The 15,675-nt window shown below is 43.1% G+C and overlaps 2 protein-coding genes across 2 annotated transcripts; one reads left to right on the plus strand and one right to left on the minus strand.

Annotated features, from left to right (window-relative positions):
* Positions 1 to 6: 6 nt before the first annotated feature.
* Positions 7 to 7,023, plus strand: tspan4b (tetraspanin 4b). The gene is made up of 8 exons (XM_080010199.1): positions 7 to 377; positions 1,495 to 1,564; positions 3,290 to 3,481; positions 3,610 to 3,684; positions 5,061 to 5,156; positions 5,520 to 5,633; positions 5,986 to 6,069; positions 6,216 to 7,023. Exons 2-8 carry the CDS (start codon positions 1,496 to 1,498, stop codon positions 6,282 to 6,284), a joined length of 699 nt encoding a protein of 232 aa, XP_079866325.1. The 5' UTR covers positions 7 to 377; position 1,495; the 3' UTR covers positions 6,285 to 7,023.
* A 2,660-nt stretch (positions 7,024 to 9,683) lies between these two features.
* Positions 9,684 to 14,403, minus strand: bcl2l12 (BCL2 like 12; the record flags this gene model as incomplete). The annotated part of the gene is made up of 7 exons (XM_080009537.1): positions 9,684 to 10,066; positions 10,304 to 10,570; positions 11,558 to 11,631; positions 12,347 to 12,505; positions 13,048 to 13,279; positions 13,410 to 13,647; positions 14,225 to 14,403. The coding sequence occupies 7 exons, from the start codon at positions 14,401 to 14,403 to the stop codon at positions 10,028 to 10,030; spliced, it is 1,188 nt and encodes a 395-aa protein (XP_079865663.1). The 3' UTR covers positions 9,684 to 10,027.
* Between the last annotated feature and the right edge of the window lie 1,272 nt (positions 14,404 to 15,675).

Raw genomic sequence — 15,675 nt, forward strand, 5'->3', positions numbered from 1 at the left:
GGGAACTTGGAGAGCGCAATTAGAGAGTGAGTTCAACTTTGAAGGAGGGTCGAGACCGTTCCACTTCAATCTCCAAAACAGTGGAGGAGAGTGGGGGGGGGGGGGGCAAAACGAGAGAACCAGCAAGCAAAGGACATCGCAGCAAGGAGGGGAGAAGAAGGATACGAAGGAGGAATAGCGGCGTTCCGATCGTTATCGCGGAGGGGCCTTTTTTTTGTTTTGTTTTGGTTTTGTTTTTTTAACCCCGAGGAACAGCACAGAGAGGAAACAAGTACAACCGCGACTGTGTTGAGGGGCTTTTCTGGCGACGGAGTGATCTGAGCTGGTAGAAGAGGGTAAAAGACTGTCGTCCATCCACCTGTGACGCCCTGCTTCAGGTAAGGTCAAGTTAAAAAAACAAACAAAAAAAAAAAAAAACGCACACGCCAAACACGTCGGCCACCCCGTATGTTTTGAAGCCATGCGGCAGCTGGACGTGTGGAGAGGGCGGCCGAGAAGCCAACAACCTGGTCTCTTTTACAGTCGATCGGCCGTCGAGGGCCGGCATCGAAGATCTGGACCATAGGGCTGACTTATGTGTAGCTACAACATGATGCTCGGAGGGCCCATCCCCTGGAGAAGGCTGTCAAAGGTTCAAATCCAGGAGGCACCGAAAAGTCTGTGCCATGGGTCGCATGTTCAGGTCGCAACCGGATTCTCGCGCGCGCACGCGCACGCACACACACACACACACACACACACACACACACACACACACACACACACACACACAATGGCTGAATGAGCTGTACCTCATTCTATATTGGTTGAGTGAGTCACTGGCTTCACACAACCGATGGCTCACGGTGGACCCCCGCCCCCGCGACATTCACCAACTGTACCCCCACCCCACCCCGAGCTTCCTGTCAGCTTCCTGTCAGCAGCTTTGCTTCCTGTTTGGGGAACCTGGCCTGTGTGGTGGTCAGCGGTCAGTGTGAGGGCCGCTTCAGCAGTCCACCGGAGACAGAGGCCAATTTCCCCCCAGAACTCTCCCGAAGCCCCAATTCTCCCAAAACGTAGTAGTAAAGTATTTCTACCTTCTCTGGAACCTTTTTCGGATGTTTATTTGTCATTTGTTCATCTCAAATTCAACTGTTGTAGACGGGCGCTCTACTTCATATTATCCGTTCTTTATCTAGCTCTACCTTGTACCTTGCCAGCACGCACGCACACACGCACACACACACACACACACAGTAACCACAGAGAAACACCATAACAAACCCATAAAGAGACCCCTGCCAGTCTATTAACGCGACCCTTAAAAAACCCACATGCAACCACAACACATGTGGTCGCTTTGTAACTGGCAGGGCCGATATATATATACACACACACACACACACAACACATTTTACTGGTACCTGGGCAGTTGGAAATACCAGAAGAATCAAGTCCTTTTTCCCCCAAATGATAATAAATGTTTCTCTCTCTCTCTCTCTCTCCCTCTTTCAGGATGTCGGTGTCAAGGAAGTGCCTGTGCTGTGTCAAATACCTGATGTTTGTCTTTAACCTCATCTTCTGGGTTCGTATTTTTTTTTTCTGGATTTCCGATTTCCCTCAATCAATATCTTATCTCAACATATCTTGTCTGAAGTCGGGACACACCTTCCCCCTGAACAACTAGCAGGTTACCATTTTAGAAATCTTAAGAGAACTTTCTGCTTCAACCCAAGTATATATAAAGTCAGGCTGTGTTTTTTTCTTTTTAAGTCTCCGCTGTGCTATTTTACAGTACCTTATGATTTAAGTCAGCCACGATGACAAAGGGAATTTCCACTCGAAGAAGGCATTATTTTATATAGTATACATAAGATAAGATACTAAAACATAGTCAATATACGTATATGGAGATGGGAAACTTACTAAATGATTCAAACCCTGCTTTTTGACATAAAGCCATTTATTCATACATTCATACATGAATGGATATTTTACCCCAGATAACCAACATTATTCTGATGCTGCCATAACTTGGGATAACTTCTGCCAGAATCCTTATATTAACATGCCATTTCTACAATATCTGCTGGAAAAGGGATGAGCGCAGCTCTGCCACATGCCTACATAATTTTAGAGAAACTGAGGTCATTTCGAACATGTTTATGTTGGTAATTTTGCCGGTAAACCCTTTGTTTATTTATTAATTAATTATTTGCGTATTTCCAATTAGCCTTGCAACATAAATCCCTCTGAATGAGACCAAAACACATTCAAAGTGTACAAATTAGAGCGGAGTGAGTCGGCTCCCACACCTGAATTAAATCAGAAACAGGCCTTGAAAGAGGGAAAAGGATTGTATCGGGGCGATACTTGGTGCCGGATTGGCACATAAAATGAAAAGAAAATGTGGAGGCTAAATTACAGAGGATACGCGCTCTTTGGTTGGAAACACATGGAGATCAGCCCGAGTGGCCAGACGTGCCAGCTCCCCAAATTATGTGGGTCAAGTAGGGGCGGATTAGACCTTTGGGGAAAACTGGAACGCTTCATTCTCCGGCTGCGCTTTCTTACCGATGCCCTCGCGGGAAAGAATTGCTAATTTGCATGGGGTATATACAGTATCTCCATCGAAAACATTGTAGTAAAAAAAAAAAAAAGAAAGAAAAAAAACCGCTGTCAAAACCGCTGGTTCTTATATAAATGCCTGAGCTGCTGAAGTATCACTTTGCATGGAATGTGATCCATTATGAGTCCCAAGACCACATTTGAGGCAGCGGCTCTGCCAACCCCGTTGAACATTAACGGTCACTTTTCAGGAGTTAGGAAAATCCATTGAAGAAAACCTCTCTCCTCTAACGTGTTTGCCACATTTTGCAAGAAGTACACGTACATGTACATCCTGCCCTTCAGTGAAGTGCGGCAAATGTAAATGGGGGATCCCTCATATCCCTTCTCAGGGTTTTGGACCAGAAAGGACTCATATTCTACCTGAACTAGTGGAAGATTTCTGTTGGATTTGGTCCTTTTCTTGTAAATCTATAATTTCTGTCCAACTAAAAATAACAAATGTTGTTTCAGTAATATGCAATGGAAGGTGTCAAAGCCAGATTCCACTAGTTGGGAGACTTCATTGTCCCAGGACCTGTGATTCACAACGTCTGCTGTAGCCTATGAAGGGTTTATAAAAGTGGAGCTGATCAGCTGAAATGATAGTGCACAGCGCCTGAAGGCCATCTTGGTCGCTCTATTGGGACACCAAAGGCATGCGAATACCTGTAACGTCCCATTTCCCCTCCACTTGTTCAAGCTCGGGGGTTGCGGCTTGTTCGGCGTCGGGGTGTGGCTGTCCTTCACCCAGGCCGAGTTCTCCTCCCTGCCGCTGTCCTTCCCCTCACTATCAGCCGCCAATCTGCTGCTCGTTGCCGGGGGCGTGACGATGGTGACCGGATTCCTGGGCTGCCTGGGTGCCCTGAAGGAGCAACGCTGCCTGCTGATGACGGTGAGTGGACCTACCGTAGGGGTGGGTAGCAACTTTATGCTCCACCTTAAACTTGGTACAGATCATTTCTGCACGGAAGCATTTCTTTTTTTTTTTTTTACTTGCTTTTACCTCTCCCTCTGTTGCAGTTCTTTGTCATCCTCTTGCTCCTGGTCCTGACGGAGGTAACGCTTGTGTTGGTAATACACCTTTTCCATAATAAGGTGAGCCCACGATCTGCACATCGCACCCAGATCACCCGATTACCCACAGTTGCTTTTGGAACACATTTTTTACAGCTACTGTTTATTTAGGCAGGACATTTGCCACCAGTGATCTTTCAAAGACCGTCCGTCTATCCCCTTCTGCAGCACTCTCTCTCAACTGGGCATTCACATTTAATGACCTCAAGCTTTCATGAGGCCCGTAACATTTGACCCCCAGTCATAAATTCTCTACCTAGCTTGCATTGCAAACTTAAAGTGGCTGTGGTCTTTGCTGGTGTTTTGTAGTCAGAATGTGCCTCCTCATATCCATGTGGCTTCACATATTTCAACCACAAAAGCTTGAAAGGCCAATGAAAGGTATAAGTGTATAGGGAGAACTCCTCAGTAGCCCTGGTGCCTTCCGAATATCACGGCCTGAATTATGTTTTGTAGCCGGGGCGAGACGTCAATTGGGCCTGTAGGCATGCTACTCCACACAAAGTGTGTTATTTTACTCACAGTTTTCTCAGATTGTACCACCCTGGCAGGGGTGGGCCATGTTGAAGTTGATAATAATTCTGCCTCATTCTACCTCAAGACTGCTCATAATCTCATCAGGGTCCATGTTTTTAGTGTCGCTTGCCACGCACAAGACCAAACTCTCATCCTTATAGCCTATGAACCAAAACCACAGTAACTTAGGAACAAGGTGTAGTTGCAGTTTTCCAATCTGAGCAAAGATTTGTGTTTCTGCTACTTTACAGATATGGTCGTGAACAACGGTCGCAGTGCATTATTCTTGTCAATGAACTTCCTCTACGCTGTATGAATTTTACTTTAATTCTGGATGCTAAAGAGGCCAAGCGCCCAATGGATGCATAAACCTGGCGTATGGAGCGCAAAACCCGATTTGAAAAGGTTCACAGCTGAACCTTTTATGGGCCTTCTGGTAGCCAGGCATGCAAAAGTTGATTTCCATCTCTTCCGTCCCTCAAAGAACCGGAGGCTTTCCTCCAAGAAAAATAGTACAATGTCCCACTGCACACAGTCAAGTACTTGTATGACGGGATTCAAAGAGAGATTGCAGCTCTGGAGACAAAGAATAGTCCCACTCCTTATTATGTCCTTAATATATAGGTCCATATATTGCCAGGTGTATCCATGAATTTGTCCATTTGCTGTATGAACATTGAAAACTATATGTAATGTTGTGCATATTTAATGTAAACGTCTATCATATCGTGTTACCCCCTAAACTGTTCTGTATTCAAAGCAGCTGTGAAGTGAATTACATTTCCATGACATCCATGAAATGCAGCTTTAGCGGCTTGTGTTCACACTCGTACTCGAAGATGTGAAATTCTCCGTCTGGCTCTCTTCCCGTCTCCCCTCAGCTGGACTCCAAAGCGCATGGCGACCTGAAGGGAGGAATGCCGCTTTACACCACAGACAAGGGGCTGAAGAAGTCCTGGGACAACGTGCAGAAAATGGTGAGGAACGTTCGGTTCCGTATTCCACTCAGTCTTTAATTAGCACCACTCGCTTTTAATCGGCAAGACGGATTTTCCTTGCGCTGCTATGTTAATTTCATTATTATTCTCTTCCAGATTTTGCATTTTAGTTCACATCATTATTGTTGTATTGTTTTCAAAGGCTTTATTTTGTAATTTTATTGAGTGCATTTTATATTGGCCGGAAAGCACTTTGAGCTTCATGTTTGAAGGGTGACATTTCATGCCTGCATGGTATTTTATTACTTTCATTCTATTTAAATTTTTAAAATAAATTACATTTACGATTACTGTATATGCCCTTGAATTTGATCCCGTCACCCATCTCAACCCTCGCTGCAGTTCAAGTGCTGCGGCGTGACCAACAAAACGGACTGGTACGACGTGTTGAACGGAACCCTGCCCTCGTCTTGCTGCACCGTGGGGACGCACCCGTGTGTCGACGGGTGGAACGAGGTGGGTTTGCCCCTTTCATTTGAGTGGGGAACATAGGGTTGGTGGTGTTATAACATTATATTCACAAATAGCAAAAAACAAAACAAAAAAAAAACAAAACAGCCAAATATATAATATACAGAATGTACAAATGCGATTCTATGCACAGGACAGGTTATAGGGGTATATGTGTGTGTGTGTGTGTTTATGCACACACACACACACACACACACACACTTTTTATTATGTATTTACTAAGTTGTTACAGTTTGCACGCCCACTACAGTTTGTTGGCTAAAAAACATAGCTAAAACAAATTAATTTGTTTTTATCCCCTTACTTCTCAATGTGCCCTGGCCCTGTGCTTCTCTAGCCGTGCTACCAGAAGGCCAGGCAGTGGCTGCTAGACAACATCCCCTCCGTCCTGGTGTTTGGATTGTGCATCGGCATTGTACAGGTATTTACTGTACACTTTTATTGCTCATTGCTTCCCCAGGCGATTGTAGTGCAATAACAATCAGGGCTTACGTGTAACTATACTTTACAGGAGTATTTGTCTGGTATGCGCTTTTTTTTTACCTGCCTCTCGCCTTCCCTCGTCAGATCCTGGCCGTGGCTTTCTCCTTGCTGATGTACTGTCAAATCCTGCGAGCTGAGAAGTACTTGGACTGACTCTGAACCAGCTGCTCATATGCTCCGTGGGTGAAAAGAAAGCTAAAGACGACTGCCCTGGGATGGGAAAAAACATTTTATCTCAGCAAACCCGGTGCAATTTATTAGAAAAACTTTCAATTTTAACCAATGATCAGAAACAATTGTCTAATAGGCTCCAGAGCATTGGTTTGAAAATCTCTCCTGTACCAGCATTGAAAGTGAGAGGACCAGTATGTTCCATGGTGGCTCGGACACTGTTCCGTCGTGCATGTAGATATTAAAACAAATATAAGTTAAACTGCACTAAACCCAGTGATTGTACTTTTGAAATGTATCCTCTTTCACAAGCAACTTAAAAGTTATACAGTGTTGAGGTCTCATATTCTGTCCGATAAATTAAGAGATAAGAGAGTCGTCAGTCTGCCACTCACGCAATTCAGGCCAGGAGTTTCAAACGACCAATTTGTCTATTGGCGACAGATAATGCACTGAAAGTGAAAAACAGCGCCCCCCCCGGCACAGCACTGATGGAGAGCGACCGGGTCAGAAACATTCACACGCTTTTTTATTGAATTTGATTTTTAAACTGTAAATGCAAATGTGATCGACCTAACAAGCTAAAAACATAAGCAAAGGTGTGATAGATAGTGTGAGTGTGGATGTAATGTAGAACACACAACGATAATGTAGATCTTTGTCATAAATGTAATGGTTTTGTACTTCCTTGGAATAAAGAAGTATATTGAAAAAAATGTTTTTTGTTTTTTTTGGGGGTATTTGATATTAAAAATAAATATTTCATCACCAATGGTAGACCTAAAATACAACTGTTGGTGAAAATACAAGAGATCACACGAAACACAACAGATCATTAAAATGACCTTGGGGTGCATAAGTCAATGACCCACAAAAAACGTTTCTCAAAAAACACTTTAAATGCATCAAACATCTACAAAGTCAAACACACAATTCTTAATAAGTACAGCAAACATTTAACAAACTCTTGTTTGTGTACTGTAGTGGTGAGCCATGCTTTCACCGTCTTCTCTGAATCTTGAATCTTTCTCATTACGTTCACTTGCATTATAATCACGAGAAAAGTCCGGATACATAAATACCGGCCTGCACAGCTCTGCTCTCACAGCTCAAGCATCATGAATTACTAGTGTAACACTTCCTGTACCAGTAATCATCCATGGCTTTTCAGTAAAGAATTACCAACCAAGTAGTGATGCACAGAAATAAAAATCTGCATCTGAACTTGATAGAGAATTTTCACTATACAAACAGACATAGAAACACTATAGAAATGCATATATAAAATGTATACCATACAAGTGTCACTTCTAGGAATGGCATTAAAGGCTTGATTATAGGAGTAAAAAAATTATAATCCAAAAACACACACACACACACACACACACACACACACAATTTTGAACCGTTAGGTTCTCATTAAGAGAAGGGTGGGGGGTGTCAGTTCAGCAAAGAGACACCTGACAATGTTGAGCGGCTAATACCAGAAAAGGAAAAAGACCTGTAGAAACCTGTAGATCTTTGCTTTCTGGCCATTCTAAAGAGAATATCTGATGATAACTGCAGCTAAAAAAAACAAAAAAAAAAAACAGCAAAAGCGATTTTAATTATCTTACCAAATCGTTGCAGAATATCTAACACTCCTAGTAGGTAGTAAACCACAGTGTTCTTGTTGTCGACGTAATGTTGTGGAATTCATCTGGATCACTGGTTGAATGCCAAAAGGTTTAAATTCCATATCAACAGCGTGTTGAGTACCAGGAAGTGAAAGCAACGTAGACGCGCACACAAACATCTTGACAATCCAGTAGGTGTACATTGCATTCACTTGAAGTACAACCTCTCGACCCAAAAATCTGTTAAATCGTAAAGACAGTTTGCCACCGAGATGGAGGGCATACAATATGCTGCTCCAAATAGTATATTATTTGGCTTTTGAATAGAACCTGTCTGATTGTTGGTCAATAATAATTATAATATTTTCAATAACAGTACAAATATGATTATTATAAATAATAATATTTTCAATAATAATTAGAATAATAATACAATTAGCATTATTTGTAAAAACAACAAAAATATTGACAAAAATCCTATAACGATTTAAAGAAATCCTGCTGGAGATAGGAGAAGATTCCTTGGTCCTAGGTTAAGGCGGTGGATAAAATCCCCTGCCAAATCTGGGTCACTGAGAATTCTGTGGAAGTCAGGACCCATTTCCTACTCTGAGACGCTTGAGGAATATGGGCCCAGGGACATACAAACACAGTAAACATAGTTGTTTAACACTGGATCAGCAACGAGCTGATAATTTACATAAAACACATTTTCCCACATTTTTAAATCGCTACAGATTGTCTGCTGTTGTTGATGCACTGTGCATCAACAACACACACACACTGCATGCACTTTCACTTCACTGTTAACAGGTATCAGCTTTAAAGTAATGATAGCCTCTCTGTATGTGCAGACTGTGTACTACTGTACAACTGTGTACAAAATGTGATACGATGCCGTTGTGCTTTCACACAACGGCATCATATCATGTAGAGTCCCCGAAAAGGAAGACAGCATCACATCATCACATGTCATATTCGTTGAAAATATTTGGAATTTTCATATAATCCAGCTAATAGAGAATACGTTATTTTGTTTGCAGATTTGGACTGAATATTTTCAGTGGCCAATTCAGTTTGGCCAAGACAGTTTGGCAATACAATATAATATTGCAGAATCCCGTTTTTTCAAAGGATTAATTGTTCGTTTTAGTTCCATGCCTGTAAAGACATGTCTTAAGGACGATAAAATCTACCAGATTCACCACAAAATTATATTATGTCTCTAAGAAATAAATACATGAGAAAAAAAAGTTTGAGTCATGTAAAAAAATGGACTCGTGAAATTTGTAGATGGTCCCTAATGCACCATTGAAGCAGCGACTGACTTTCAGCACTGCCGCTGTCCGTGAAGCAGCACCTCATTCCGTTATAACGTGGTGTTAATAACGCAAAAAACAGTTAAAGAAAAAATTCCCTGAATGAATGCAAGACTCTTCCATAGTTTGTCTTTCAGGACCTGGAGGGCCACTCATGCCCCATCAGCATCCAGTGTTTGGTGTGGGCGGGGCGCGCTGTTTCTATCCAATGGGGTCCCGGGGGCGTGTCAGTAGTATGGTTGCCGTGATTATGGGTGTTACACGGTGTTCGGGCACACACTGATAACATTACTTGCCCAGCTCCCACTGTCGTTTAGCTATTTTTTTGGTATATAAATAAAACCCATTTAGTTAATTTTCACATATCAGTGCCGACGTTCATCAAAAAAAATAAATAAAAAATCAAATCTGTAAAATACTAAGCGTGTTATCAATACTTAGTGTGACACTAGAAAAGTGAAAGTGTCCGCTTCGTGCGCCCACAGCAGGGGCGCAGCACAGTCTGCTTATCACGGGAGGAGAGAAGGCTATAGGAGACCTTAGATCAGGTATAGATCAGGACCTGTCTCCCTCCATCTGTAATAAGCGGCAGATGGAGGGAGACAGGTGGCCACGGCAATGGCCGATGCTGCAGCAAGTATAGAGGTGACAAAATTCTTGTAAACGCTATGATAAAATTTAAATAATTGCCTCGTCACTGGCCCAACAACCAGCTGCCCACCGGGAATCGTCCCTTTTCTCCAGATGAGTCACTCCGGCCCTGTCGGTTGAGGGGGGCGGGTCCGAGAGCTCAATCGTATTCTGAGACTTCCTCCAGAATGATGTTCTCCTTGAAAGGAAAAAAAATAAAATAACAAAAGATAGTTAGCGACGAAAGGAAACATGGGAGGAACCCAAAAATGGTGGGCTTGCATTTGAATGTGGTGCCCTCTGGTGTTACAATTTGAGAACTACAGGCACCACTTTCTAGCAGGAAGATGAAGGAAGAGGAAAAGCACCAGCACAACAACAACAAAGGAAGGAGTGGGGGTGGGCTGGGGGGGTAAAACACTCCAACAGTGCTCACCCAGCCGCCTTGGCTCTTGACCCAGGGGGCGAAGGTTTCCATGTAGCGCTCGGCGTACCCCTGCATGCGCTGGGTGCCCGTGGCCGTCACCACGCGCCGTGACACCTCCATGGTGACCGCCAAGCGCCGCAGTGTGGGGCTGGCCGGCACGGGTGCCGGCGGCTGAGCCTCCTGCGCCTCGCAGTTGCTGAAGGTGTCCAGCAGCTTTGCGAAGGAAGGGTAGGAGAGACGCGTCAGCTGGGAACGCAGGAAGGGGTCCGAATTGATCTGCCGGGCAAAATACCGTTGATCAGCCACAACTGGTGCTTTGTTTTCAAGGACTTGTGTTAGTTATGAACAAACACGCACAACTATAAAATCTATAAATAGAGCAGACGCTGCCTGCCCATAGAAAACCAAGATAGTTGAAGGCAGTTTCAGTGTGACTGCCTGTTGTAGCGGTAGACTTTATACTGCCATTATACTGCATTCTGGGATAGAGTAGCTTTCGGCCAATCACATTCCATGGAGCTTGAAAGCAGCTCCCTTTACGGGTACACTTCTGCTCTATTGAAGACGTTTCAATAGGCGACGACACCACATGCCGTTCATATCTTTAAAACCTCAATATAAATGCACTGGGACAAGGGGTGGCTTGGAAAGGTACATGAAAGCATTTCTGTATTTAATTCCTTCTTTCAGGGTTCACTTTGGCATTACAAAATGAAATTCAAGTACATTTTCAAGCACTATTTTTCCATTTTCAAGGTGATCTTTCTTAATTAAAATATAATCTTAATCTCATTGTCTATTATTTATATTAGTGTCTATTTCAAACCATGCTGAATTCAATTTACATTTCCCTGGACTCATCTATGTCGTAAAAGCGCTCAGACCAAGAAGAAATAGCTACGAGAGAAAAAAAGCGATTCTGGATTTTATTTTGTTAAGTTACGATTTGAATAACATATCCAGGGTGAATATCACAGGTTTTTAACGATCGCATTTTTTTCCAAGGACTTCAAGCGCTTCAGCACAAAAGGGGCTATTTTCAAGATATTCCAGTCCTTAAATCTTCTTTGGACGAACTTCAAGCACCTCAAACACCTGGTTAGAACCCTGCTTATTTGGCAAGTTTAAAGCCACCATAGGCAAGTGTGGTAGTTTGTTTGTCTGTCTGTAGTCTGTTTTATGTATGTATATACAGTATTTCAGATGTTCCCATCCCCATGCAGACCCCATGGAGCCTTAATGTGGGGCCAGTTTAGCACACACCTTGGTGTTGATGGCATCCCCTTCCATTGAGAGGATGTTGATGAGCTGTCGCACCACGGCATCTTTGTCACAGGCTGGTGGGGAGAAGAGCACGCCATTCAGCGGGAAGCCAAGAAAAAATACAACAACAAAAAACAAAAAAACAGTTGTGTACATTGTTTGGCCTACATACAATATAACGTCACGCCTTTTATTTGGTCTGATTACTCATTGTAAGAAGGTATGAGGTCTGAAACAGTTGAGTTTTATTAGGAAATAAATGTATTAGTGTCAGTTTGTATTTGATAACATTGGATTACAGTATATAAGCAGACAGTGATTTTATATGAGCGGTATCTTGTCTTAAAATATTTCTAAATTATTTTTATTACTTTTTAAATCATGGATAAAAACGTCCCCATGATAAGGGGGTGGGGTAAAGCAAAAACATAAATAAAACATTTAACAACAAATAAACAAATAAACGTAGTCATCATTTCCCAACATTCTGAAATCAAGTGATTTCTCTCTTTTTTTTTTTATGGATTTACGGATATGACCAAACTCGTGAAGGGTCCCTTCAGGGCAGTGGTCCATTCCCACTGATGTCAGACACGTCACTCACAGACAACTAAACAGTCAAGGCGGCAAGCTCTGAGCTCTGAGCACAAACATTTGGAAGGGAGCATCATGGCCCGTAATGAGAACGTAATGAGCCTTAGGTAACATTTTTTTTAAATATTTGTAGCCAGACAGAATGCAAGTCACCACTATCGTGTGTGTGTGTGTGTGTGTATATGGGTTGTTCACCGGGCAGAGGTTTGATGGGGGTCGGGGCTGCCACAGGGGAGGACGAAGGCTGGACCGGTGATGGAGGGCTGAGTGTGTGTGGCTTCTTAATACTGCGAGACTTGTGGGCGATCTTATCCAGCCTCTCGGCCACTTCCTCGTAGAACGCCAGAGAGTGGTCTGCACAAACAAGCAACAGGTAGAAACATTAGCAGCTGAGCTGTCCCATACGACACCCCAATCATGAGAACGCAGGTTTGACATACATTGAGAGGTCAAATTCATGCACTAGACAGTGTGTTGCATTTTAAGCACAATGTACAGGAAACACTGAACCCCCCACTCCCGGCAAAACAAATGTTTGCCTCCAGCACTCTTGAAACTGCACCATTTTCCCTCTGTGGGTAGTTTGGCTCTATGTTCTCAGTTCCAAAGCAAAAACTTTGCAAGAATTTCAACTTAGGATAAAAAAAACAAAAAAAAAAAAACGAATAGCAAATTTCAGTTTCGAGCGCTTTTGTTATTTACATCCAAGTGCTAAAAGAGATACGATGAGCTGAACCAGAATATCAGGTATCTCCAATGTCGAACAAAGGGTGCAGCAAAGGTTCTCACTTGACGAAGACTAACCAATCAGACATTGTCAAACCTGCAATTCTGTTCTGTAAATTAGCTTGTACAGTTTCTGGAGCCACTAAAATCTCCATGGGAGGGGGGCTTACTGGGTGAGCCCAAGGTGGGGCCGTGGTCCGGCCCATTACTGACAGGCAGGCAGGAGGGCCTCTGTGGACGGGACTGGGACTTCTCCTTCTCCTTCTCCTTCTCCTTTTCAAGCCTTCTTCGGAAAAAGTCTGAGATTTGCTTCTGGAACTTTTTCTTCTTCTTCAGCTTTTTCTGCTGCTTTCGCTCACCATCCTCTTCCTCTGAGGTAGAGGACGGTGAGATGACAATATCCTGCGGTTTAAGAGGAGCACTTTTGTCATTCCATGGTTTTTTTTTTGGTTTTTTTATTATAATGTTTACCCTGTCGATATTTCTGAGATATAAATTATATTGTTAAATGTTGTTGAATGAAGTTTGTTACCTCGAGTTGATCTCTGAGATGGGACAGGCCGGGGCTGGCGCCTTTTTGCGGCCCATCCGACATGCTATTATGGTCTTTGTAGGCTTTGTGATCTTGGGTGTCGCGACGGAGGGTGCTGCGGCGGGGCAGCCGCTTGATGATGTCCTTAAGGCTTCGCTTCTTCTCGTCGGCAGAGCTGTGATCCTCATCCTGAGAGTTGAAGCCATCCCTCGCCTTCGGTGCCAGCTTGACGGTGGAGCTGGAAAGCATTGGCAAATTCAGATGAGGCTACAGCGAACAGTAGGGATGCAGATTAAAATCAGAAGATATTGACTTGAGAAATAAACAATGAAATTTGGAAGCAGGTAAGAATATGAGGAAGCAGAGAGCACGAGAACAGGACCTCCCGTTACAAGGGAGTCCTCCCACAAAAATCTTAATTGGCAGGGTATCGGCCGACACCGCTAGCGGAATATCGGCAACTGGCATTGGCCACAAAAGTCGGTACATCTCTAGTGAACTGCATCAAAATGGACCCTACACTTCAGAAACTATTTATGTAATGTACATTAACAGTGCAGCTGTGAATGCTGCACTGTTAATGTACAGGGTAAAATTATCAAAAGAGGTGTAAACGTATACAAAACAAATAAGAATTACAATTATTTTTGACGGACAAACCACACGGTTGTAAAATATATTCCAATTGTTTCTTTCAAACTACTACATAAGAGAAATGATGAAAAGTTTGGCTTTTTTTGAGAGTTGGTTCTCGGCGGCTCACTCAGATTTTTCCGACAGGGAGAGTCCGCAACAAGACACACAGGACTGGTCACCTGTATTTGTTGTGGTCCTTGTAAGCTCCTCCCACTCTGCCGGGCCTCTCCGGGGAGGAGATGGACAGCGTCTGCCGTAGGAAGGCTTTAAGCACGAATTGAGTTTCGGCCTTGATCTCCAGAAGCGAGAGGGACTGGACCGAAGACGTGGAAGCTGGTCGGCCCCCGGTTTCCGACATCTCTGTCAGGGAGGGACACACAGCAACACCAAACTATATTGAACCGTTAGGTTCTCATGGAGAAACAGAAGGGGGGTGTCAGTTAAGCAAAGAGACACCTGACAATGTTGAGCAGCTAATGATGATGACTGCAGCTAAAAATTTAATATAAAAAAAACCCAGCAAAAATTGTTTTAATTATCTTGCCAAATCGTTGCAGAATATCTAACACTCCTAGTAGGTAGTAAACCACAGTGTTCTTGTTGTCGACGTAATGTTGTGGAATTCATCTGGATCACTGGTTGAATGCCAAAAGGTTTAAATTCCATGTGAACAGCGTGTTGAGTACCGGGAAGTGAAAGCAACGTAGACGCACACACAAACATCTTGACAATCCAGTAGGTGTACATTGCATTCACTTGAAGTACAACCTCTCGACCCAAAAATGCTTATCACACCATCTGTTAATCGTAAACACACAGTTTGCCACCGAGATGGAGGGCATACAATATGCTGCTCCAAATAGTATATGACTTGGCTTTTGAATAGTCTGTGTAGACTCACAAAATCTTAAGCACACAGAAAGACATGGCTCTGTATCAAAATTCAACACTTCATTTGGGAGCCTTCAATGCCCAAGTTTGACACCCCAGTACAACTTCAATGTGTCAGTGAAAGCCGGAAATACTGCAATGCTTTTATTTTGACAGAAAGGATAAACGTGCTAGGTATGTTATTATTATAGCTATTTTTTTAATGGGAATTTAAGAAGGGATTATTATTCTAAAGCAGAATATGTCAGTATTTTCAATACACACACACGCACATATATACATACATACACATACCCACACACACACATATATTCATGCATACACATACACACACACCCACACACACACACACACATACATACATACATACATACATACACATAGTAATCATGCATTTTGCAGTGTTAGTAGTCTGCCATTGTAAAATTAACTATTGTAAGGATGATCCATCCCAGGAGGGGAATCCCAAGAGGTCTGTCATTTTGATTTATTTTGTTTCTTTCGCAAACGTGTTCTCGTAAAGCTATTTAAAAAAAAACACACACAATATAGCAAGGTAACACGTTTTATTGTATATATTCCCGACCGTGGCCGTGCTGATGTCACTCGGGGATGTCCAGGTTAAACCTGCGACCCCGCTGAGTGCAGACCAACTATGAAGGGAAATAAAAGGTTTATCTAAGATCCCAGTGAGGAAACTGGTTTATCTCACCTGTGTCCCTTCGCCGGACGGTCATCG

The sequence above is a fragment of the Zeus faber genome, assembly GCF_960531495.2.
Source record: "Zeus faber genome assembly, chromosome: 11".
Lineage (NCBI taxonomy): Eukaryota > Metazoa > Chordata > Actinopteri > Zeiformes > Zeidae > Zeus > Zeus faber.

Coding starts and splice junctions, on each gene's coding strand:
- tspan4b (XM_080010199.1), top strand. CDS start 1,496: ATGTCGGTGTCAAGGAAGTGCCTGTGCTGTGTCAAATACCTGATGTTT. Junction 3,685..5,060: donor TACACCTTTTCCATAATAAG/GTGAGCCCACGA, acceptor GTCTCCCCTCAG/CTGGACTCCAAAGCGCATGG. Junction 5,157..5,519: donor GGGACAACGTGCAGAAAATG/GTGAGGAACGTT, acceptor CCCTCGCTGCAG/TTCAAGTGCTGCGGCGTGAC.